This window comes from Ammospiza caudacuta, chromosome 6, assembly GCF_027887145.1.
Source record: "Ammospiza caudacuta isolate bAmmCau1 chromosome 6, bAmmCau1.pri, whole genome shotgun sequence".
Classification (NCBI taxonomy): domain Eukaryota; kingdom Metazoa; phylum Chordata; class Aves; order Passeriformes; family Passerellidae; genus Ammospiza; species Ammospiza caudacuta.
Window position 1 is genome coordinate 30,102,852 of NC_080598.1, and position 26,100 is coordinate 30,128,951.

Below are 26,100 nucleotides of genomic sequence, written 5' to 3' on the forward strand. Positions count from 1 at the left end.
GAGAGTCCTAGAATGTTGCCAGAAGTGTCTGGTGGCTGGACTTTGATCCGACACAGGAGACGACGCCTGTATGAGGACTGAGAAGGTTTCACTGGGTGAATGGTGAAGGGATAAGTTAGTTAAAGTGTAAAACACAGAGTTTAGGATTTTGGTACAGGAGAGTCTAAAGAAGTAAGATAGAAGAATTGGGGCGTGTCCTGTTCTTCTTCTTCTTCTTCTTGGCCTCCATCTTCTGTAGTGGTGGTGGCACTTTAAGATTAGTCATTACTAAAAGTGCACCAGTTAATAAGAGTAGAAAGTATTGAAGAGAAATGATAAATATTGTACACGTAACTTAGAGTATAAAGATAAGTGACCGCCCCGGGGGCTCAAAGTGTGCCCATAGCTAACTTGCTGTGCAGACCTCTGTCGAGCTGAAAGAAAATCTTTTAGATAAACAATTAATAAACACCAAAACCGAGACAAGATCAGAAGTCTCTCCTCATCCTTTGAAGCGCCGAGCTCTTCAAGGCCATCCCTGGGCCTTTCCAGGCCACCTAAACAGCACAGAAAACCTTACACAGTTGATACACATTACTGGGACATTTCAGGTAGAATTCAGACTGGAATAGGTGCTAGACTTAAGCGCAGAGTGGCAGGTTTGAATCCTGAGCATTTCTGCTGCAGGTTCAGTACAAGCAGTAATTCATTAGACTCTACAGGATATGTTTCAGCCAGTTCTGGTCACACTGAAGTGAACTGCAAAACTTAGCAGGAAAAGAATTACACCCATGTGTCCTGAGGAGTTTCCCCAAGAACAAAATCTACAAAGAACAGCAACAGTTCTCTCAGCAATTATAAACAATAAACAATAGTGCAAACTACTGCAGTTTGGTTTTTTTCCAAGTATCAATCTTCACAGACTACCAGTGATACCACTTTACAAGCAATGAAAGTCACACACTAACCAAACAGCAGAGACAAAATTAGAAGATTCACTTCATCTGACAGCAATTTTCAACACATAACTGCAGTAGTAATCTTTAAAACAGAATCTCAAGTGCCCATATTCTGTTTTCTCTGACTGCAAGCTTCTGTTAGCCTACCTACCTTGCAAGACCATTAACACTTTCTACACATTTGCATCACTAACTCATTTTTTCCAAACCAATGTGTTTTGGTGCAATCTTCAAACACAGTCTAATTACACCCAATTGCTTTGCCTGTGCAATCTAAGGAAAGATGCATAGGAGATAGCCACACATTCATTTCCATGAAGGGAAAAATCTCATAAAAGCAGTGAGAACTGACTACACTTTTGAAGTGAGGGTCATTGTTCCAGAGTCAGCATACCTCTAAAATGGCAAACATGAGCTAGGCGCATTAATATCCTAGTCTGATACCACAGACACATTTGGCTTTGGCAAATTATAATTTAAGGTTACCAATATCTGGTTTGGATATTCTTCTGTCATTTTCACTTTGTCCTGGCCATGCCCTCTCCTGGCTACTGAAAAATGAACCCTGTCCTGTCTGGAACCAGGACACAAGGGAATTAAGAATCAGCCCCCTGCTCAGACTGTACCGTTCTTTCTTCAGCATCTCCCTCTCCTCTTGAAGGCTGTTGCTCATCACAGATGAGAGGTGTCCTTCCTGGACAGCAGCAAAGGCCTCGAGGCTCGAGGCTGGAGACCAGCTGACAGGTGTAGAAGTGAAACAGGTCTTTGGTTTCGAGAGGGGCCGCTCAGCACTCACAGGAGTTGGGTTGATTCGCCTCGATGGTTTGCTTTTGCTGAAAAGAACAGAAGCAATCCCACTAAAATCAAGCTAAACAATAACAAAAATTTCGGTCTGAAGACAGATGTGCAATCAACTCTTCCAGAGGAATCTAATGTTAAAACAAAATGGATGTTGAGCTGGGTTATTGAATTTCTAAACTGTACCTGTAATTATTAATTTTATTCTATCACTGAAAAAAAAAAAAGTCATGGAGCTATAGCCTGCTACAAGCAACCTGCTAAACCTGCAGCAAAATTAATTATCAAATAGCAAGTCATCTAACAGGTACCACAGGGCCACACAACCCTTCCAAAGGTTTCTAATTTGCAGGACAGGATATGCCCCATTTTAGTAAGAAACTGCTGGTGAATTCATTTCAGACATGATCAGGAGGAAAAAAACCCACCAAAATCAATCAAGTTGCCATTGTCTATCAGTGGGAGTCCAGGCTGTTTTAAGTTCAGGGAAACTCATCCTTCCTGCATAAAATACTTGATGTGTCCTTCAGGAATAGGCTTGGTAAAGTAGCAAAAAAAGCATTAAAAAAAATGGAAATGGATACAGAAACATAAAGCACCACAGAAATGCTGGTTGCTACATATTAACTGCTAAGGTGTTCTCAAAATCGCTGTAACATTGATTTCCAAAGACCTGTAGTCTCTTTCCTACTTCCTTTTCCTAGCTGAGCATCAATGCAATTGAGGAAGAGAGACTTGCTGGCTGTGCTGGAAACACATCTTATCTCCCTTGGCCAAAGTAGCGTCTAGAGCAGGACCCAACCCCTGCATTTGGATTTGCTGAACACTCACTCATGTTATAATTTTTAGCTGAAATTTTGCATGTCCAACTAGAAAGTCCCACTTTCAGAGACCAGTGACTGATATACAGAGCAAACAGGCTGACACAAAGGCTTTCTATTTGGTAATGAGGATTTTAAAGAATGCAAAGACAAAGATGAAAGGACTGAGGCAACCACAACACAAACAGCTGCCCCAAAGCTTAGCTGAAGTCACCAAGGAGACCAGGGCTTGCTGCAGACCAAGAACACAGCCTGCTATTTTGTCCACAATTACACAGCACAAATGAAGCTGCAGGCTAACATCTGCTACCAGAAGCCACAGAAGATCAATCCAAAAGCTTTTTTGCTAGCATCAGTAAAGCTGGAGAGCCTTCCAGGATAGCTCTTCCTTACCAATTGATATTCTGTTAAATGAGAAACGTGAGGAGCCAAGATAACGCTGACTCATTAGAACACACAAGGACAAAGAGCTCAGCTTTGTATCAGCTGGGCCGTGCACTGGCCAGCTGCAGGCAGCATCACAAGTGAGAGGCAAAAGAGGTGTCTTGGATGAGCCCTCGGAGAGGAAACCTGACTCCCTGTCAAGGCAATACTCCCCTCCCTACTCAATGACCAGAACAAAGCAGTTCTGACCATGTTTCCCAGAAGCCAGCTATTGTGTATTACAGCCTCTTCTGCATCTGGACACCCACAACTGCTGGTCAAGGAGCTGCAACCTGCAGCAATCCCAGTGACACAACGAGGCGGACTCGCTCTTACTTTGTCCAGCCAGAGGCAGCACCCATGGGTGGAAACTCCTCCAGGTTGTTAAGGTTTAGCTGGCTGGGCGGGGATCTGGCAGAAACAAGAAGCACTTCACTCCGCTTCCTTCTCCCTCCACTCCACGATCCACCATCACTCTTTCCATCCTCCTCTTCAGCAAGGGAACGGCCCAGATCGCGAGCCGCCTGCCGGCCAGAGGCGCCGGCCGAGCTGCTGCCTTTCCTGCGGCCCCGTCTCACGGGCAGCGCCTCCGGCGTGGCTGCCAGGAAGCTCCCCAGGCTGGCCTTCTGAGAGGAACGCCTCTCACCGTGGTGCAGCACAGGGCTGTGCCCAAAGCTCGGGCTGCTGCTGGAGACCACGCTGGGGAAATCACCGTAAGGGCTAGACAGGTTCGACCCAGAAAAGGAAGAGGAACCACTGGATGCTGCATCAGGAGAAAAGCTGGTATCTGTGGTGCAGGTGGTCACTGAAGTCCTTTGAGAAAAGAGCTGCACTCGGCTGCTGGTTGCATGGCCTGCCCTCCTTTCTGATCCTGTCCTTTGGCTCCCATGAGCCTTGGAATTAGGAGTTTTAGCAGGAGTAGGGGGTCCATTAGTCAGGATCTGGCTGGTCTGCTCCCTTAAAAAATTCAGCAGAAAAGGCACAAAATCTTTCTGAAGCAAGCTAAGAGATACCAGCTTGTCATGGATGTGATTCTCCTACAAGAGAAGTAGACAAAAAATTAATATAAAGATGCTACCTGATTCTTTCTGTCCAAGTACCCAGACACATTTAAGTAGTAAATATGGGATTTCAATACACAATAAAAACCAACATGACTTGTCAAAGTACATCACTGAAATTCAATAGTGCTCGTCACAGACCCTAAAAACAGCCTACACACAAGCCATTTTGGCACAAGTTTTCAGATGGAGTCATTCACTTTGGTCTCTGATTTGAAAAAAACTGAAACTGTTCCATGGAAACATCAGTAATACTCTCTGCAGGGAGGACTTGGAGCAACTGACGCCCCCAAGTTCAACATTTTGAAAACATCAATACTGAAAGCATCTAATTCTAACAGAAAAATCTACAGTCTGCAAGGTCTCTGCACCCTGTTTTTCTGTGAATGCCGCCTGCTCCCACAGAGGGGTGCTGTAACACCAACCGCTGCAGCACCCGGAGCCCTGCAGCGCCAAATACACGACCAAAGCTGCTCTTCCATTTCAGTTAAATAATTTTGCTCGAGAACTCACAGAAGTCTAAATAGAGACTGTGCAATTTTAAGGTATGTGAAGTTTATACTTGAGAAACTTAAACAAAAACCCCACCACTGACCCAACACATTTGAAATCTAACAGGTGGCATTGATCTTACAAGGGTAAATCTAGACAAAAATGACTTCACGCTACATGCGCAGTTTGAAGTTTTGTACCCTGGGTAAAAATTCTTTTGTTCCTAACACTCCATCAGGTTTCTGTTTCCTCTCAGAGGTATGCAGCAAAATTTGCAACAACAGAAGAAGTTCTCAAAACCTTTTCCTCACTAATACTGAAAGCATTGCATACAAACTCCTGTAAAGTTGTATTCACAACCCTAACGAGATGAAAAGTCAAAAAAGCAAACACTATTTCTGAAGGCGGTTTCTGCAAGAAAGAAAGAAGTGAAAGTAAAATTAACATGCCTGTCTGTAACTGGACTCACACAATCTTCAACACCTATACTTAAATTCATATTTTAAAGTGTGAGACCAATTCAGCTCCTTGGAGAAGTGTGAAATTCTGACACAGCCCAGATAACAAGCCAAGCAGCCAACAATCGGTGAAAAAGCACAGCTCAGAATACAACCCCCATGAGGTGTCAGAAGACCATGTCCAGCCCAAAACTGCCATGAGAGCTAGAGCAAGACATGGCCTAGCATTTCCTTCCCCTGGAATTAGCACAGGGGCACAAAGATGATTACAGTCTATGCTATGCATACGGTTGGGCAGTTTCACCAACTTTTCAGAGCACAACTTATTTTCACTCGTCTTTCTCTGTCCAAGTTAACGGAGGTTTGTTTCCTCCACAACTGGGTAACAGCAACCTGTCAGCTGCCAGCTGCCAACCTCTCACTTGCTTTCTCATGCTGAAGTAACTGCACTGCTCCCAACAGCAAAAGGCAGCAAGAAATTCCATTGCAAAGGCAAACTTTTTGACCTCCCCACCCCTCACCCACACAGCACTAGCTGAGCTGCCAGGATCTCAAACTTCATAATGTCCACAGGTTTGCTTCTGCAAGTCACAGCTGAAGAAATACCACACAACATAAAAGTGCTGGTCCATTCTTCCCATACATTTAGGATGATGGCAATACCCAACTAACTCATGGGGGTGACACCATTGAGTTTTGATTATAATTCTAGGTAGCACTATGCAAGGGGATCAGGTAGAAGATGCTTTAAATACCAATTGTTTCTCTGTGTCATTCTCTATGGGAAACATAAGCACTCCTAGTCTATCTACAGTTACAAAAGTTTTTATTTCCACAAGAAGCCAAATCATTCGTTACAAAACTCAGCCAATAAACACCCTCTCCCAGCCCGCAAAGATCCTCCTCAAGGTCCAGGCGGGAGGAACATCCAGCCGGGAGGCGCGCTGGCGCCTGCAGAGAGCCACCACCAAGCCCCGGGTGCTGACAGCCTCGTCCCGCTTTCACCGCTGCCTTCCCCTACAGAGATGCGGGAAGTGTCACCGCGTTCCCTCAGGACACCAGCTGTGCTGTGTTGTGCTGTGCCGCGCCGTGCTGCGCTGCCCACCCCCGGTCCCGCCGGCTCTGCGCTAGCACACGGCGCCCCAGGCTCCCGGCGCTTCCCGTGCCCGCGGGGCCTCCCCGCCTCCCGCCCCGGAGCCACCGCCCGCCCGAGACCGCCCGGCGCCGGCGGCGCTGAGCTCCGGCGGGCTCACGCCGCGCATTCCAGCGGGTTTCACACGCCCGCCAGGCAGCTCCCGGCGCAGCTCCCGCCGGCGGCCTCGCCTTCCCGCCGCCGTGCCCGGAGCCCGCCCGCGCCGGGGGCGGTGCCGCTGGCGGCTCGACAGACGCTCGGCCGCGAACGGCACCTGACGGGGCCCCGGGCTGACCCACGCGGGCTTCACCCCTCACAGCAGCGCGGGGCGGAAAAACTTTCCCGCACGGCCCCGGCCCGCGGCAGCGGAGGGTGCTGGGGGAGCGGCGCGGCTGCGGGCCCGGTCCCGCCGGAGCCAGGGCGCTGCGGGCGGACGACCTAGCGCGCGTTACCTCAGCCGTGCGGTGGCCGGGGCCGTGCCGGAGCCACCGCACCACGGCGCTGACCGGCACCTCCTCCTGCAACAGCAGCTCCAAAACCGCCGCCATTCCCGGCCCCGCTCCCGCCGAGCACGCGCACAACCCGCGCCGGGGGTGGGCCCGCCGTGTTCCCCCTTCCCGCGGGGGCGGCGCCGAGCGGGGATTCCCGCCGGGGAGGCGGGCGGGGGCCGCGCCCCCTCCCCATGTCAACACGCGGGGCACGGGGCGCCTGCGCCGGTCCGTGCGCGTCTTTTCCTCTCATGCGCGGTATTTCCTTCCCCAGCAGGGCTCGGGGCCCGGCCTAGCGGCGGCGGCACCCGCGGGTCGGGGCGCAGGGAAGAGCAGTGGCGACCGCCCCTCCCCGCGGTTCCTCGTCCGCCTGCCCGCACGCCGACACCCCCGGCGGAGGATGGCCGAGGACTCCCCCAAACGGCGCAAGGCGAACTTCAACGAGGCGGAGACGGAGGTGCTGATCGAGCAGGTGCTGAAGCACGAGCAGTTGCTGTTCGCGGCGGGACCCGGCCGCGCCTCCGCGGGCCAGAAGCGGAAGGTGTGGGAGCTGATCCGGCACAAGGTGAACCCGGTAGCCGCCTGCCCCCGCGACGTGGAGGACCTGAAGAAGCGCTGGCGGGACCTGAAGCGCCGCGACCGCAGCAAGCTGTGCCGCCTTTCGCAGGGCTGCGGGCCGCCGGCGCCCCCCGCCCTCGGCCTCTTCCTGGCCCCGGAGGAGCTGCCGCCCGCCGCCGCGCCGCCCGCCCGCCGCCAGCGCCGCCCCTACGGCTCCCTGCTGCCCGCCGAGGCCGTGCCCATCGTGGGCGGCATCGACACGCTGGAGCTGCCCGGCGCCGTCGTGGGGGACATGGGTGAGTGCGGGAGCGACCCCCGCGGCGCCGCCACGGACCCTCCGCCCGCCCGGCGTCCCCCAGCGCAGCCGCGGGAGCCCCGGTGCGCGGGGAGCGGCGCTGCCCGCCCGCTGCGTGCGCGCAGGGGCCGCGGGCACCGACCCCGCAGGAAAGCGCTGGTTCGGATCCTTGGAAAGGCAAAACGTATACGCGCGCACACAGAACTGTGAGGCTTCGTGCTCTAGGTCACAGAAGTGTCTAAGAACAGCACCAAGAATAAAAACAGCGATTCGTAGGAGATGCTGCCCATCCACGAGGCGATAGACTCGGCCACCGATCTTCGCTATTGCCGTTATTATTCTTGCAAATGGCAGCACGCAGGTCCAGCCAGTACAAAGTGCTGCGAGCACATAACTTCATACATGCCAGCGATATTGTCCTAGCATGCTGGAATATCAAGGGATTCTTGCAATCCAGTGTTTCAGCAATGCTGAGCTCTGAGCAATGCTAACTGTTTACTGCGTGCACGATATGGCATGAAATGAGCTTGCAGTGAACTTTGTCTCTGGCATCCTAAAGCTTGGCTTCTGTGGTGGTAAGGGAGCTGTAGTATGCAGATACATGGTTAACTGGTGAATGTGTATTTGTGGTTTTTTTACCACCTCTCGAAGTAATTTGTATTCTAAAACCATCGATAGCATATTTTGAGAGTCTTGTTTCAAGGACTGATGTTAGTGCTTAGTGGACGTGAAAATATGTCACCACTGAGGTTATGAAGTTTCTTATGGGCTTTCCTTTGCTTTTCTTCCCTCCACCTCTTCTAGGGTTTAATGGCAGTCCTGGCCCATCTCATCAATCCAGTCTTGAGCAGATGAACCTCAAAGAAGAAATAGTAGTGAAGGTGGTGGAGCCAGAAGAAAGCTCTGGGGACATGGTAGTGGTTCCACCTAGTCAAGAACAACTGCCTTTTCTGGGGACATCAGGTGGTGGTTCCTCTGGGAAAGTAAAAGCCAAAACAAAAGGCAGGTGCCAGGCAGACCAAAATGAAATGACTGAAGAGGACCTACTGCAGATTCAGCAGACCCAAATACAGGTGATCCAGTCTGGCTTTGACAGTGTCAACCACAATCTTCGGCTGCTGCAGCAAGGCATGCAAGATCTGAGTAACAGCATCAGCATCATGGCACATACACTTGTTGCTATCAAGAACGTCTATGTGAAAAACAACACTGGCCCAACCACACATGCCACTGCATCTACTCAGACCACAGCTGGGTACCTGAGCCCAGGATCCCCCCAGCTCTCCCCTGCTAAGGACAGAGCTAGAGCACAGGCGGCTGGAAGCAGCAGCAGAAGCAGCAGCTGCAGCTCCAGCTCCATGTCACAAGAACCAGGTCCTTCTGAGTTTCCTAGGCCCCCCCTGAGAACCATTAAGAAAGAGCATCCAAATGGCTGCTACTATTTCTGCTTTGCAGATGTGTAAAAACTTGAATAGATGTAAAATGACTGTGTTCTTGGGTGCTGATGTATGTTCTGCTCCGGCCTGTGACTTCAAAGGAGTGAAGTGGACTTGCCTCCCATGTTTTTCCCAGTGGGAAACATTTTACTATAGGTGGCATTAAACACTAATTACCAGCCTCCAGTTAACTCTGTTGCAGTTGACTAATAAATTTCTTCTCTTTTCTTTATCCTCTTATTCTCTTAAAAAAAAAAAAAAAAAAAAAACATTTATTTTGAGTAAGACTTTTGTCTGTATCATCCTTTGTTTAATGTCACCTTGTGAAAAATAAAAGGCATGAGAGTGGGGTAAAAAAGTAACATTATGGTTACTACCACCAGGAGCTAACTTACAGAAGTTACTTGGTTCTTGGATTAAACAAGCCTCAGAAGCAGCTGGCTTTTTAAGTACTTCTCTTTTCTAATAGTTATGTTGGGGGTGTTTGCTTGGTTGTTGTTGTTGTTGAGGTTTTAGAAGTCTGAGCTGTGCAAGGCATCACAGAAGGAGTTTAAGATACCTGCTTATTCTAGAAATGGTTTAGCACTGAGCATTCACTGGCATTCATTAGTGTCCTCCTCAGAAGTCATACAGCATTGTTCCACTTGGCTGTTGTTCATTCCTGGCTTGTCAAATGCACCCTCTCTTCAGAGACATTGTGTTTCACTGCACTAGCAGGGTAGTCTCTTTTTTTAACCAGTCACATGTTTAAAATAGAGAAATACAGAAAAATGAGGAATGGATGAGTGATGCCTGTTTCTGACATATAGGTTATATGTAGGCTGTATCTTCATCTGATTTTTTAAGAAATTGAATCAATACCACAGTGTTTGAAATACAGAGAACAAAAAGCTTTGTATTTTTTTACATGAAATGGAAGTCAGATTTGCTGTTAAATTACAGGAGGCAGGGGCTCACTTCGTTCTAGGCAAATGCTCCTGCATAGTTTAGAAAGCTTGGATTATCATTTCCTTTCTCATAACTAAGTAGCCAAGGAAGAAGAAAGATGAGGACAAGTTGGAGCAAAATGTAACTTGGTGTCAACTCTGAAACAAGCAAAAATCATTTTATCTTCATGCCAAAAAGAAAAATTGCCATTTCGTATTTAGATAGGGAAAACTATTGTCACTGGCACTATTTTGTGTTTCAGGCTTACATATTCGAGCCACTCTACTTTGCACAATTCAGAAGTAGCAGAGGTGCAATGTTCTTGTATCTGGCAGTTGTACCAGAGGTCAAACAAAAACACTCACCTGAAATGTTGTCCAATGGAAAGTCATTCAGGTGCTCTTCTTAAGCATTTATCACCAACATTTAAAAAGGTTCTGCAGATAAATTTGGCCTATAGCAATGACTGGCTGCTTGTAGTGTTACAGTCAGTTTGCACAAGCATTCCTGCTGCAGAAATTTAGCAAATACAAATAACATAGAGAATCACAATGAAACTGCCCCTCTCCTAGAAGCATAAGAATATGTAATCATAGCATAAGGTATGCCACTTTTGCAGTCAGCTTTGACTGAACACCACCGTATGAAAATGTTCATGTCCACCATTTTGGTGTACTGAATTAACTCATCTGCACTTCAGAAACCAGCCACTGCTGCCTACTAAAATGTGAAAGGGTAATCAGTTAGCAAGTGTTTCCCTTCAGAATCACAGATGGAGTAAAATGTGAAAAAATCTCACAAAAATAAAATGTATATGTGTACAGCACAATGTTCTTTGGGATTAATGCCTTGAAGAAGAGAAAGTTCTTTTTTCCAGGTTTCCCTTAACAAAAGAAGATAGTGTGGGTGACAGGTATTAAGAAATTGCTGAGTTTAAGAATGGCAAAGAATCCTTCTATGGATTTTTGTTTTTATGTTGTTAAAAGCTTTTCAAATTAACTTATTGGAAGCATTATTTCTCCTCCATCAGTACAGATGGGCTCTCTTGAGCAGGATTTTCTGTATTTTGTTTTCATGGACACAGAAGGTAATTCATGCTACCATGGTATTCCAGGTAGATTTGGAAATGCGATCTACCTGGTCCTTCTGGGCAGCAGTTTGAGCTTGTCCAGGTTGCGACTGGCAGTTCTAACCTTTCTCTTGATGTTTCAATTCTTTTTGCAACTGTTAATTCTTGAATTTCACCTACTTCCTGGGAGAGGTGATTTGTGTCCGCTTTCTCGTGTTCCAGTACTGATTTACGTGAGAGGCAGCTACAGTGCAAGTAGAGAAGTGCAGCAAGATCCTGGGAGCAGAAGGGGCAGATTGGATCTCCTGTATGAATGAAGACGAGCCAGGCAATGCTTGTGTGACACTGTGATGGTCAGAGAACAACCAGACCTCACATCAATGTTTGTTCTGATCTTGCTTCTTTCCCTGTGTTTCAGTTGTACTGCTAAAATATACTGGAGCCAGATCAAAGTCACTCTTCCACTTCTGACACATTCTAGATTTACATCTTTTAAATAGAGAAGGAAACTGAGCTACCTCTCATCACTACTGAGTGGGCAAAATTGTTATTCTCATCTTCAAATTAATACAGTTGGTTGCTATTTCTTTACACACCCTTTCTGTGATCACATGTACCATCCAGAAGCCATGCCATTAAGTTTCTGGCTGCTCTTAACAGAAGGTGAAATAATTTTCTTGAACTGTTACTGAGTAAATTAATTCCCAATTTGTTTCCTGTGAAGCTATTTATGTAAATGACAAGAGCTAATGACCTGGTCATGAAGCTTAATGAAAATATTGCCAATTATTTGAACAAAGGCAGAGCTGGCTTTAAATTTTCCCAAATGCATGGCATAACAGTGGTAATACTGAGAAAGAGATCCAGGGAATTTTCTCAAATTCTTCTGGACTTCCCTAAAAAACTTGTCCTGCTGTGCAAAGTGCAGACTATTTTCTGGTAGCATAGGACTAAGACATTCAGGCACAAACCACAAATATAAATTGTGATGATTTTGCACTCTACTTATGCTTAATGTTACTAGAAAGATAAAAGGGTCTTGGAGGAAGCTAGAGCAACTCGTAGCTTAACACTGCATTTCCCCCATAGCACTCAGATTCGGTAACAACTTCCATTCATTCATTTCTCTGCTATCTGCTGCTAAAGTTTATTATACAGAGGGAGACAAGTCCCCTCAAGAGACTGTAAAAGCTTAGTGACTACATCCAGACAGCTGATTATCCCCAAAAGAGGTCAATTATAGTGACCTCTGACTAAATAAAAAAATACCATTTTGAAGGGAAAAATGCCATCAGCAGCTGGCATTTCAGGACCACCCTATTGTTACTAAAATTGACCTGATCTGGCTGTGCCAATCAGTTATTGTTTAGATGAACACAAACAGAAGGGATAAGAACAAATAGAAAGTCAGGTTTCTGAGGTGGCCTATTTGGATTTTTCTGTAGTTATTAATATACAGCACATGAACCTACTAAATCAGTTAAACTTCCATTGATCCAATCATTTCAATTTGCAATATGAACATTTGATTCATGCTGTAGTAGTACCAACACACACTTTTTTTTTAGTTTTTTGAAACAGAGAAAAAAAAATCACTACTGAAGCACTTTATCCATTTAAATTACAGGGTTACAGTAGTAAAAAACACTGAAAAATATTTCAGCTAAAGCTTTATAAGTTAATGAATCATTATACAAACACAATCAAGAACTGAAGTTTTGCATGCTGAATGAATATTTTATTTAGAACCAGTTTATAAAAATAAAATACAAAATAATTTGAAAACAAAACTTAAACATTGTACAAAGCCTTGATATGGTACAAATGAGAAAATAAATAATTACAACTTTATGTACAAATGACCATTACAAGGGCATTAACTCTTTATGCTCTTGGGTGCCTGAGCAAACTTAAATGAAAAGAATGGCTTAGAGGATTTCTAAGGAGGGGAAGAGAATTGCAATTACTGAGTAAGAGAATTTGAAGGACTCAACATTTGTCTTCCTCAATGGTAAAAAACAATCTCAGAACTACTTTCCACTTAATTTAATCACACTGCAGACTTTGCTATTGAGTACTTGATTTCTTATGGGGTTTACAACATTGTATTTTTAATTAATACACAGATTTAATTCTTTGTGGTATTGCCCAGGGATTTTAGATTAGCAGCCATTGGTTGGCCACTTCAAAAAGTCAGTACTTGTCTGAAGGCATTGCTGGTGATTTCCTTAATTTACTAGTTTGGATGTTCATAGGAAAGCATTTGAAAATTGGCATCTGTTAACACAAGCACTGCAACTTGAGTCTGGGCTGACTCTATAAAAAAGAAAGTTAAAAGCTGGGGAAGAATTTTCAATCTTGCTTCCTAGCCAATGAAAGTAAAGAGGATGCAGAGAAGGCTGCTTGGGAACAAATCCAGATCTCCAGTCAGAAGAAAAATATGTGAAATTGTCAAAAAAATCCTACTTCACTTTGCATCAAACCTTTATGACCATGCCTGCCATGCAGCAGATACCGGTTTAAAAGGATTTGAAGCCAGGCAGACCAAATAAATTATATTGCATCTTTTGGAGCAAGTTGTTCTGCTGTTACCATAGGCCCTTTACGTAAAAGGTCAAAGATCAAGTGATCTCAAAACAAACATCAAATTAATTCCAGCTGAATTCCCACAGACACTTATGGATGATGGGGGCCTCACATGAGTAGCCCACTTGGGATACTGTTTTAAAAGAAACCACATTGTACTCTTGGCCAAAGCTGGCTCTCAACAGTAATTCTGACAGAAAAGGAGAGATCCAGAGGCATGTCATGTCATGTAATAATAATAACAGCAATAAGAAAATTAGTATTTTCCAATTTAAAATACAGCAACAGCAAATTTGATATTCATAGAGTGAGTTTATCTTTTCAGTTCCTAATCAGGGGAAAGAGCCTCAACAAAACAGGACCCTATACTGATTTTAATGAAGTTGCACCTGCACAAGAACAGCAAGAACTCCCACGGGTCCAAGCTCTTAATGTAGAAGAGAAACAGGAGCATAGCATTTGGACTTGTCATTATCATTGCTGAGAGAGAATGTGTTATCATCAATGGAGAGTAAAATCAGCCCAACTTGTTCAAACGTGGATGGCAAGAGTCATTGCAAAGTTAATACATCAGTCTTTGAAAAAATGGACTCCTGTACATTTTTCCTTAAAAAACCCAACCAAACAAAACCTCCTCCTTAAAGATATATATTTAAAAGCCTGATTATTTAAACCATATGAAAATGAGTGATAAAAGCTTTTTGGCATTTGACAATATCATAATTCCTGATAATTATTATATAATCCAAGCTGACTTTATATAATTTCTCTTTCACAAATATTATGTGTAGGGAAAAGGAACACTGGCTTCAAGCAGACAGGTGAGGTATTCTTATGTGATGTGCATGTTTATGAAATTTGATTAGCTAAAAAATGTATGACCTATGCCTGTGTATTGCATATAGTCAAAACACGGAACCTCACTTCTTTTACCAGCATTTCTGGTAACCAAAAATGGTACTAATTACAACGAAAGACATTTGAGCCAAAAGCAAAACAGCAAACAAACCCAATCAGTTGTTCACTGCCTACTTGATTAGCTAAAAGAAGTTGAATAAAAATATTATGTTCTGTTCTATAAATTTCAGAAAGAGGAATCATAGAACCATCAAGGTTGGAAAACACTGCCAAGTTCCAAGTTCAACTGCTAACCTAGCACTGCCATGTTCACCATCCAACGAGCAGCCAAAGCTTTCACCAGCTGAAGAGAGGACTCATGGATAAAAGTCAAGGCCTTTATCCAGCTAAGAGTTCTCTGATCATTCCTAGAAGTGGAAAAGCATACAGAGAATGCACCACAGGAAGCTTAGCGTTAACCTAAGCAGACCCTGACTCACTGAGAATGACAAGACAGACATGGCTCTTGTCCCCTCACAGCATCAGTCCTGCATGAAAAAAATTCATGTATTATAGGCCTGTCATGAGAAAGAGTTTGACTTTGAGCTCTCTTTTTTTCTCCTATTCATTTCCAGAAGACTAATCTCTAATTTAAGATATATATAAAAATTGGAGGCACATATAATTCATTTTCCATTAGACCCTTTTAAGAAATTGGAATAATTACATTCTTCTTACCAGAATTTGTGCCTCTAAGTGTTCCATAAAAATTCATTACAGAAAAAATTTGTTTACAGGAAAAAGACTGTACTGTAAATCTGGCTTTATCTACATTCTCATCAAAGAGAAAAAGAAAAAAAATTAGAAGCATTACAGTCAACCATTGCATAAGTATTACTGCAATAAGAAGGACCTACAGGAGTTTTGCCCAAGTAGGACTACAGGATGAGACCTTGTAATATGAAAAAGACACAAAATCAGAATTAGGGCATAGGGACATTGCAGTAGATGAAAAGGAGACCAGAGTAAATCAAAGCAAAACTGGCCTTGGCTCACTCCGGCAAATGAATTCCAGTGAACAGGATGGAATAGCTGAGACTCTTCCTATCTATATGTATATACACACATAGGTATGTATGTATATATATATTTCTATATAATATACAGTATCTATATAAGTGTATATGAAGATACACTTAGGTACAAATGTGTATTTATATATATATATATATATATAAAATCAAAATTGTGTGTTTTCCCAGCAATAGTTATTACCATAATACTACAAATTGTAGATGATAGAGCTCCAGCAAGTCTTTTTCAGATGAAAAATATTTCAAGCTATTTTTAAATATATAGGACCAAATCCTTTCTTATAATCAAGACTGTTTAGTGAGGTATGCAAGAAAGCTTGATCTCAAACATGCAGACTTCAAGGTAAGAATATGTCCAGATTTCCCAAGACAGGATGTGGCTGGTGGCTGTAATGAATGCCTTGTGTCACTCTGCAGGGCTTTGCCTCCTGTATAATTACATATAACTAGCAGTGAAGACCTCGTCTTGCTCCTGCCTTTGAGCAGTGACATTTTCTACGCTTATTGATCCTGCTCAAGCAGTAGATAGGTGTGTAGCATCATACAACTTGCCAACGTTGCTCTACCGTATCACACTTTCTATTACTCTAACAGGGTTTTACCTAAGTAGTAATTGGCATTTGTAATTAATAAAGAGGTTAATTAATATTGATTTTTGAGATTGTAACTTAGATTGATTTTACCATGCAATATTGTAGCACAAAAGTCTGTGTGAAATGTTTGGTGATTTCAAGTTCTATTTTAGTTTAAAGGCTTCATGCCTCAGTTTCTCTAAAAAATGCTCCAAAGTGCTGGCCACAACACAGAACACACCATAAAGATGAAATGAGCATGCAGCATCTGCACCTGCTACATGTCATGGCTCCATTGCACTGCTCACCAAAGAAAGGGAGAAGACAAAGCAACAGCTCCTTGAATTTTATTATTTCCCAGCTAATATTCCTATATAAACTGCTGTGTGCTATGCAGAGTAACGGCAGCCATTTTGTACAATGGAGAAAAATCTTCCCCGTCCCTGAAAATGTGTTGCAGATAACCTGCCATAAACTACTCACACACACTCTGCACAAGGGTCACACACATGTACATTGGTGGTTTTCTGCAGAGCCATATCCACATTCAAATACTGAGGCTTACAGAGTCCTTAATGATTATATAGGCCCTCTAGAAATATTAAGCTAACATTAATGTATGAGTTAATCAATTGACCATTACTTAAAAACATTAACTGATTGCTATGTTAGACTACAGTAAGCATTTCTGTAAACTTTTGGGAGAAGGGTATCAAGCAACAAAAAACTCAAGAAGAGCAGGTAGTTCAAGCTAAGTTATTCACAATTGCTCCTCCATTCACATCTTCATTATTTTCTCCTTAGATCCTGTTAAATCTACAGCAAAAAAGCAACTGGGGGTATACAGTCCTTCTACCTTTTTCTCACCAAAAGAAGCCTGTGTCACCAATAATGACTGATTTCTCTTTTTCTTTTTGGCATAGTTCACTATTTTTACATTGGCAAGTAGTTCAAGTACAAGTGAATTTCTACAGCATTGGTTTATTTTACATAGTAATGTCTAACAATGGACAAGCCTGTACTTTGAAGACAACGTAACAGAGGTGTTATGTGCTTTCTCACCTGTAAAGCAGTTACCATTTCTGGATCCTGTTACACTAGAGAGAAAATATAAACACCTCAACTTCAGCATTTTCAGGCAAGGATGCATAAAGTTAGTACTTATGAAAACTGACAATGTAACATAGGAATAAACTTACATGATGGTAATAAATGCTTTTCAGAAATAAGGAAAAATAATCATATGCTGCCACGCCACCTTAACAAATCATTCCAGCAAGTGCCCAGGACAAAAACATCACAATGTGACCAAATTCTTTTTTATGGTATACCATAAGGAAACATGTGGAAAACAGGAAGGAAAAGATGGAATTTGTTGTTGTCACATTCAACCATTAGGTATTCATAGACTGTCACTGTTCCTAAATGACAAGTATTCACCATTTAGAACTCACATAATGAAATAAAAATGAGCAAGACCTTTTTGTAATAAAAAATAAAAATATCTTTTGCGTCTTTGTTCTTGTTCCATATGCAAATGTGCACATGAAATTAGAAATAAAAAAAAAAAAAACAAAGCTGCAACACAAAACATTGGCTGGTTGAGAAATCAGCAGTCCTTCAATTTTGTACCAAGGTATAAAGGCTATTAGAATTTGTGCATTCCAGATTTTTTTGGCAGGGGTGCAGGGGAGAATAGAAGAGGTAATTATACAAGAGCTAACAGAAAGGGAACTGTACTATTTGTGGTCCATAAATTACAAATGAAAAATGAGAAAGAATGAGTTTATATAAGCATATACATATATGTATATATAAATATTTATATTATATAATTTACCATGAGGACATGCAATTATTCGTATAGCACCTATTATACATTATAATACAAAGGAATAGGATTTGCAATGGTACAGTTTCTTCAGAAAAAGCAGGTATACCCTACCTATTGCATTCATCTGTAGTGCTTGAAACCTGAATGAAATTAAGGTTCCACACTGTGCTACATTACATATGGGAAAAAATATACATAATAAGACAAGGAAAAAATCAACATAGTCTGACAAAGCAAGTGAAATTCAGTGCAGCTCTAGGGCAGCTTTAATGCAGCATTAGAATGTGTTAGCTCAGAGACAAAATATTCCCTTTTAAATCCAAAAATATTCATTTGGCAGAGGTTAAATAAAAAACACAGATGCTGGCTGGAGAGGCATATGACTACAGCAAGCAGATCAGTAATTGACAAGTCTCCTATGCATCCAGAGTCCCCACAACAGGAATCATTAGGGAGGAGAGCTGGCTGCATCTTTCTCAGGCTTGTGTTCTTGTCTGTCCCTATTCTGACCCACTATGCTTTTCTGAACGCAGCAAAAGGTGCCACACCTTTCATTCCCTACAGGGTTCCTGCAGAGCACAAGATGTTACTGAGTAACTACCTAATAAAACTGGAGGAATTAAACACCATGGACTTTACTGAGAGTCAACAAAGCTGCTCTATCAAAAACACATTTGGGAAACTGAATTACAATAATCCAATATGAAAATATCTCAGATTTCTTTCCGTATATTTTGCTTTAATGATTAACATTCTTATCCAGATTTTCTAAGGGTGTTAAGTGTACTTCCATCACCCCTAACCTATCACGTTCATAAAGTAGACAATTTCCTCATCTCTGTTTCATCTTTCATAATTTTAAAAAACAAATGACCAAAAACCCAAAACTTGATTGGTAATCATGTCTGCATTGCAAGATCTGTGGTTTAAGTGATCCATAAATAATGGAAAATAAAAGTCAGCAATAACAAAGGTTCTTTTTTCATTTGAATTAAGGGGGTCAAGAAAGGTTCTTATTTTCTAACTTATATTGCATTTTCCTGTAAATCTACAACACACAGTGAAGGGCATACATCTACTCCTTTCTCTTATTTCCTAGGAGAGAATGCTTTTCCAAATCCTATCAAATGTGGTTTGAAAAACCCCACTATGACTCCCAAAAAACTGTATGATATAGAACTGAGAATCAGCTTCTTGGATCCTAATTACTGCTAAGAAAATCTCTAAATAATATTGGTACAAAAACTTCTTGTCAAATATTGATTTTTTAAATTTCATCAGTGTCTTGAAGGGGTAAGGTATATGATACTAAGGTAAGAAATCTGTGCCATAATAGGGGACAAAATAAGCACTCAGTGACTCAGAGGTGAGTGCAGCTCAAAATGGAAGAAATTTATAAGGCAGAAATATCATCTTCTAAAGTGTGTGCTTTTTTAAAACTGCAAAGAAATGCTTGAGCAGTACTTATCTCCCAAGTAGTGACATCATTTTGGGAATGCCTGTTTCAGGCTTTCTTACATACCCCTCGAGTACACAAGGCGTTAAATAATTAGGCCAAATCTTCTAACTAGGGAAACTAAACAGATCAAGATTAATACCATTTTAAAACACTCACCTTCAAGATACTTTTTCACTCTAAATACATTGCACCTCTTTGACTACCCAGCCATTCTTACCCTGGCCTCTACTTCCCATTTTGTGGATCTGCTTGCTGCCTGCTCTAAGGCAAAGCCTGGCCACTTATTTACATAGAATGCTTTCTCATGAATAGTTTACAATGGCTACTTTCTTTAAAATGTGCAGATTCAACACCTTTTTTTAATATACTTTTTTTTGGATTATTTTTTTAAATACACAGTACACAGACACAACATGCATCAGATTTAGGAGGAGATTTTATACCTGTCAAGACTCAGTTCCTATCTGCTAAGCTTAGTAGTTGATTTGCTCTTTCCTGTGGAAGTCTTAGTGTTTGGGGAATGGTGGAAAGAACTGCCAGATCCTTTCAGACCATTCTTGCTCGTTTTGTTGCAGCAGTGCTCTTGTTGGCAGGACCTCCTAGAAGATGAAGAGCCTGAATGGCTAGGAGGTGATTTACTCCTCCCAAAATGTGGGGATGAACTCCTCTGATCATGATGGGATCTCCCAGCCCGGGACGGAGAAGAACTGGCAGTACGGGGTAAAGAAGAGCTCCTAGGGGAGGCACTGGGACTGCGGCGGGGGATGACAGGGCTCTTGGGTGGCGTTTTTGGACTATGAGGAGATCCTGGACTCTTACACTGGGTAGAACTCCTTGGTCTTTGGGATCCATTCTGCAGGATTTGAGCCAGACGAGAGATAAGATCTGAGTCCGAGCTGCTACTGCCTAGGACTCTGTATCTGCGCAACCTTGAGAAGAAACGAAGAAAGATTATTTCTATTTCCATCTATTCACTAAAATTCAAATAGAAACTCCATATCACTAGAAACTAAGGAGGCGGTTGCATTGCTGAACAGATATGTGGACCTCAACTTTCCTGTTAGGTACAGGTATTTGGATCTAGGCTTTGGCTTCTGTGTTGTTCAGCTCAACATAGTATTTATATTTATATAAACTCACTCCCACAAATAGCCTCAGTGTTTACAGGATAACAGGAATTTCCTGGTGGTGTTGGAAGAAGTGCACTGAAGAGCAGTGCTTATCGCCATTTCAGAGGGGTACATCCATTCCTGCACACCATCAGTGCACTCCCATACACAATTTTAAGGGATGACAAGGCCCACTGCAGCTTCCTTGAAAGGATTTTGCACTACTGTATCAAAATTATCCTTATCTTGGGAATGTAGACAGAAAAATCTAGATTGTGGTTGTCTGCATATAGACGTGGCAAATGGGAGGTATTCTAAAATTCATTCTGCCCTACTTTAATTAGTTGATTTACTTAGACATGATCTGAGCATTAATTGACTTAATGGTGATGGCTGGAATCTCCAAATATTTACAATGTCTACATTAAGAACAGATTAATTTTCAAGGGAGCTGAATACAAGAGCTCCTAAAAATTTCTATGGGTTTTTAAATAACCAGCAGTTCTGGAAAAGGAACCCCACTTTAACAAAATGTGTAAAAATTTAGTTATAGATTGTCATGTTTCAAAAAATTGAATGCACATCTATCGATGTATTAGTTTTAACAGTGAACCAGGCTCATTTTGTGTATCAGCTTCTCCTCATTCATTCTCCAACATTGTAAGGTTCCTCAGCGAGTTGAAGCCCAGCATTTTTTTTTAATTAGTTAGAGGGTGGAACTTCTACAGCATTACATCCTGCACAGTAACTTCAGTCTAGCTCCTGAAAATCTATTTCAACCTGAAAATCTATTTCTATTTTCTCTGCATTACCTAGCTTCTACCCCAGGTCTAGTAGGCGGTTTTCCTGGTGGTGGCCGAGGAAAGAACTGAGCTGAACTTGAACTGGTAACTTGATCAGAGGTTGCCCAAGACACTGGTCTTGGAATCTTGCTTTTTCTGGACTGAGGGCTGCTTGGAGATAAAGAGCTATCTTCATTCTGCTTGCTGAAATGAGAGTCCAATGTCAATTTAGAAAACGAAGCTAAGACATCATCCTCAGAAAACGGTACTGGAGCAGCAGCCATTTTTTCCTCCAGTGACTTATCAGAGGCACTTGAGAGGTCACCAAGGAAAGATTTGAGCTGTCTCTTTTCCATAAGTAATTTGACCAAGTCCGTCTGATGGGCCTTTTTTAGAAGAAGCTTTTCCTTTGCAGAAACAGAAGCGGAATCTGACATTGAGTCTATCTCTTGTGCTAAAACTGGGATTCGACTCTGCCTGAATACAAAAGAAGATTTAACGGAGTCCTTCTTAGATCGATAAGAATTCTCATTTTCTGAAATGCAATGGAATAACTCTCCATTTCTGGGAGCATTTTTCTCTTTTTTATTCTCCTGCTGCAAAATAGTAGTAAGGGCCACTTGGTGGCATTTCAGGTCTTGGCTATGGACTTCCTCCTTATCAGAATGAAAACCATTTTCCTGAATGGTTGCTATTTTGCTTCCCTGTCTATTAACATGTGGGTTATTAAGTCTTGAGGGAGACAATTCTGATGTTTTAGGTGCTATTGACTTCAGAACCTCATCTTGATTTGGCACCAAACAGATAGGCCTTGACTTTGATTCTTGAGCTGCTTCAGTATTTGTTAGAGGTTCCTCCTCTGCAGATTTTGAGTTTCCTGGCAAAGAAGAATTCTGTTCTTTGCTAAGCATTTCAATGGCATCCTCAGAAACCAGTGGGAGCCCTTCTTCCTCAGCCTCCTCCACAGGAATATTTCCAAGCTCTTTCTCTTCCTGTATCCCATTGTGTTCAGGTAGGTCCTTTTGGTCACAATCCAGGACAGATTCTTTGACAAGTCCTCCCCTGTCAAGCACCTCTTGGTTAATATTAAGTACCAAATCTGGTCTGTTCGCACTAGCTGGAAGTGCATCCTCTGTCCCAACCAAACCTGGCAAACTTTCCTTTGGAGAGGAAAGTTCCATGGTATGTTCCACAGACTGACCATCCCGCTCTCTTCTCTCCAGCTGATGACCATAGTGAAAGCTCTCTGAAGCAGACTGTGTGGATGCCACTGAAGGTCTGGGTATTGTTATCTGCATTGGAAAATTAAAGAAAAAGGTGAGAAACTCAGGAATGTTATACAAGTAACATCCTTTAAATAGCAGCTTTGGTTCCACATCTTCAACATACATTATATAATGATTCCTATGAATCACAATGTTCAAATAATACCTAACTTCATGATGTACATGTAGATAATCTGGAAAATAATCTATCTTCTCAAGATAGAAATATGTATCAGGTAAAAAAAAACATATCAGTGAAAAATGTTGCAGTTAGCAAGTATAACCCCCCGGGAATGAGATCCTAACGGGCACTTTTTGGTGTTTTTTTTTTAATCTTAGTTTGAATACTCCTAGAATAAGTTGTATATAAATGTAAAATTTTTAACAAGGTCACAGCAATATTTTTAGACAAATGCAGAAGACAAAGAACACAGTGACATTTAGATTCATAAATTCCACGCCCTTAATATATTTTTGTCTGGAAAAAGAGCTTTTCTCTGTATCCTGTAATAGTTATAGCTTTTCCTACTGAAGCTTATGCCCCATTTTAACTAGGTAACCTGGTTAGGATATCTCCTTACCTACGGTGATTAAGACATTCAAAAAGTAAATACTTACATCTCTAAATCCCCTAACAGGTCTGATCCAACAGATACGCATAAAGCACTCCTAAAACCTGTATATATCATTAAGTCAGATACTCTTTGAAAAACAGTTGGTTATGATGAGTGCTGTCTTTGGCACACAGCATAATTGTTAGAGTATGTGTCCAGGAAATGGGAAACCTGCATTCATATCTCTCCCTATTTGATGGGTATAGACCCACTTCCTCTAGTTCCCATCAAAACGGGAAAAAACCCAAATGGAGTTGTTTCTCACCTTCCCCATTGAAGACAGGCAAATATACAGACAAAAATGCAAGAATCATGAGGTGAGAGGGTGAGAGAACACATACACAAGAGAGAGCACATACACAAGTTTTGTCTCTGGAGACATGGGAGGAATGCACTCTCACATGAAGAGGAGTCCAGCATTTTGGCTTATAGATACTGGTTCGAGTAAGTTGGTCTAAACAGCAAAAAAAAATTAAAAATCAAGGGGATACCATTCCATCTTTTTCTACATGGACAGAGAGTTCAGCTCTGTGTCTCTTTCTATTCTACAGCTTCATGAATCTGACACAATCTGTACTCAACAGAAAGTGGAAACTGGAGTCTGAGTTTGGCAAAAACACTTTCTTGATTCACTACTGGTAGAAGAGAAACCAAGTGGAGCGTCGCTAGCATGCTGCTATGTTATAATACAGATTTTACTTGATTTTGTTAAAGAAATTGTACACAGCGCTGAGCTTACTAGGCTTGTGCAAGAAGCCTAGTACATTGATATTACTGGCAGTAGAAACCAAACGAAACAAAAAAACAATCACACAGAGACCTGCAGTAAGGGTCTATATTTTGTTTCCTTTATAATTTGTTTTCAAGTTTGGGCCAATACAGTCCTCCATGTTTGCTGAATTAAAATAGTACATTGAGCAAAAATCTGAGGTTACTTAGAGGTTAGGGAAAAACAGTCCTACTCATCTCCTCTTAGTCCAAGTTCTTTCATCTGAAAGAAACACTATTTCCCTTTTGAGTTAGTGAAATGTTTCTTAGTGCAAAAGACTTCTTCTGAGAGAATCCAAGACCATCAGTTCAGCTACACAAAGAACAGAGGAAATAGAATTGTCTTTAAAGGCACCTTTCCATGATTAGATCATTTAGTGCCTTAATCTTGAGTATTAAAAAACAGTTTAGAGAGAATTCTGCACAGAAAAGAAAAAAGAAAAAACTGGAGAAGAAAAAAAAATAAAAACAAAAAGATCTATGAAACAGGGGAGCTGTCCCATAGGTTTTCATCCAGACATAGGAATTTGCCTGAAGACAACACTGCTCAAGGTAGCCTATATATTGAAGGACTTGCTTTCATACAACAGAGGGACTTATTTTGGCCTGTCAGACAAAAATCATCAGCTTGCTTAAAAATTCTGATCTACAATCTGGGTTAAAGTGAGTTCAGGAAATTTTATTGCAATATTATCCTTGGAAGAGGAGGTTCAAAATTTGGAGACCTCACTTGGGCGTTTGATGTCCACTGAGCTCTGTCTTGTTTCAATAGTTTGTTTCAGTACCTTGTTCTCCAGGGCTGCAGATGCATCTCAAAAATAAGCATGTGTAAATATTTCCTTTTTCAAACTTTTCACTGGGTGAGCTAATCTAGTTGCCAATCCAAATAATTTAGGATTAAAACACCAGAGTTATCTTCCACATATCTGAAGGATGACTTCCCTCAGAACAGAATGATCGGGGTGTCCTCTCAACTTACAGAGATGAGACAACCTTATGCATTTGCTTTCAGAAGGGTATTTATTTGATATGTTTCTAGAAGAACTGCAACTGCATTTAAATCCTCCTTTGCAAAAATACATTTACATTAAAACTCTCTTTTCCTTGTGACACCTCTTTCATATGTCAATTCTTTGCTAAAGAAAGCAGCTCTGATATGAAGGTAATTTACATTTTTCAATAGACTTCATATCCTTTGCCACATGTGGAGAGAGAATTTTCTAGTCTTTCCACCATATCTTGGCCATAGAGATTCAACCCTTACATTCAAGAAAGAGATTAGGCTTGTTGAACCACCTACAATCAAATAGGCAGGAGCTATTTGTGAAAAAGAAACATTGAACAAATGGAGAAAAGAAAAGGATACTGGATGACTAAGTATCAGTTAAAGATCTGGTACTACTAAATAATTCAAACTTTCAGAAAAGGCTTTTTGAACACATATATCACTTTCTTGATTTTTATTCAATAACAAACAAAAATTTGTTTTCTCAAATGGTCAATAAACTTCTTATTGGTCTTCTCAAAGTACAAGAACTAGATCCCTGTTGGACTTGACCCTTCACCTATGTGTTCAAGAAATTTAAACGGGTAGTCATTAACCTCATATTTTTATTTCTTGTGCTGCTAAATCCACTCTTATCCTATGAGATTCTTACGGTTAATTATGCCAATTATGTAAAACACTGAACCTGAGGAACAAAGATTACAATTAATCTAAGTGAAATATGGGGAATACAACTTAAAATCCTACCTTTCACCTCAACATGATAACTAGTTTATAACACTGATTTTGCAATTCCCACACTTCAACAGGAGTTATGTGTCTCAACAGATCACTAAAAATGGCTGAGACAATATATGGAACAATTAATTCAAGGTTCTCCTTTAACTCCAAAATATTCCATTTAAATTACTGCCACCATAGTCTTGAATCTTTTGGCCTTCCCTAAATAATTTCTTAATTCCTTTCTGTTTCCTCAAATTCACACTTGAACCAAGATCAGAAATTACCCTGCATTTCTTCAGGAAATTTTACGAGATGTCAAGAAGGAATAAGAACAAAACAACAACATAAACATCCTCTATGGCATCTGATAAACTTTCCTCCTTTTAAACCATTGACAGGCTGCAATAGTAAGCCATATGCTTGCATGAATGCCTCTGTGTACATATACAGCTAATTGCAGAGGAACGAAACACTGAGTTTAGCTCTGCAAAATTGCTAAATGAAAGACATAAAGGTGTGAATATGGATTATTTTATAATATCAGCAATAGCTTCT

General features: G+C 41.8%; 3 protein-coding genes across 3 annotated transcripts in view; 1 reads left to right on the forward strand and 2 right to left on the reverse strand.

The window, feature by feature from the left end:
* Positions 1–6,671, reverse strand: part of CDAN1 (codanin 1) — a 34,809-nt gene extending 28,138 nt beyond the window's left edge. The window contains exons 1-3 of the mRNA XM_058806181.1: positions 6,576–6,671; positions 3,317–4,017; positions 1,565–1,771 (exon numbers count right to left, since the gene is read on the reverse strand). Coding sequence (XP_058662164.1) covers positions 1,565–1,771; positions 3,317–4,017; positions 6,576–6,671 — 1,004 coding nt within the window. The remainder of the gene's footprint in view (positions 1–1,564; positions 1,772–3,316; positions 4,018–6,575) is intronic.
* Positions 6,672–6,745: 74 nt separating this feature from the next.
* LOC131558452 (uncharacterized) lies at positions 6,746–10,593 on the forward strand. Its single transcript, XM_058806182.1, has 2 exons — positions 6,746–7,465; positions 8,269–10,593. The coding sequence occupies exons 1-2, from the start codon at positions 7,012–7,014 to the stop codon at positions 8,925–8,927; spliced, it is 1,113 nt and encodes a 370-aa protein (XP_058662165.1). The 5' UTR covers positions 6,746–7,011; the 3' UTR covers positions 8,928–10,593.
* A 2,019-nt stretch (positions 10,594–12,612) lies between these two features.
* Positions 12,613–26,100, reverse strand: part of TTBK2 (tau tubulin kinase 2) — an 81,093-nt gene continuing 67,605 nt past the window's right edge. Inside the window, exons 15-16 of the mRNA XM_058806183.1 lie at positions 21,200–22,461; positions 12,613–20,207 (exon numbers count right to left, since the gene is read on the reverse strand). Of these exons, the coding sequence (XP_058662166.1) occupies positions 19,739–20,207; positions 21,200–22,461 (1,731 nt within the window). The 3' untranslated portion in view covers positions 12,613–19,738. The remainder of the gene's footprint in view (positions 20,208–21,199; positions 22,462–26,100) is intronic.

What these genes read in the sequence shown, in the direction of transcription:
- LOC131558452 (XM_058806182.1), top strand. Translation starts at nt 7,012, where the DNA reads ATGGCCGAGGACTCCCCCAAACGGCGCAAGGCGAACTTCAACGAGGCG. An exon ending in CGCCGTCGTGGGGGACATGG is followed by an intron (nt 7,466 to 8,268) that starts GTGAGTGCGGGA and finishes CACCTCTTCTAG; the next exon opens with GGTTTAATGGCAGTCCTGGC.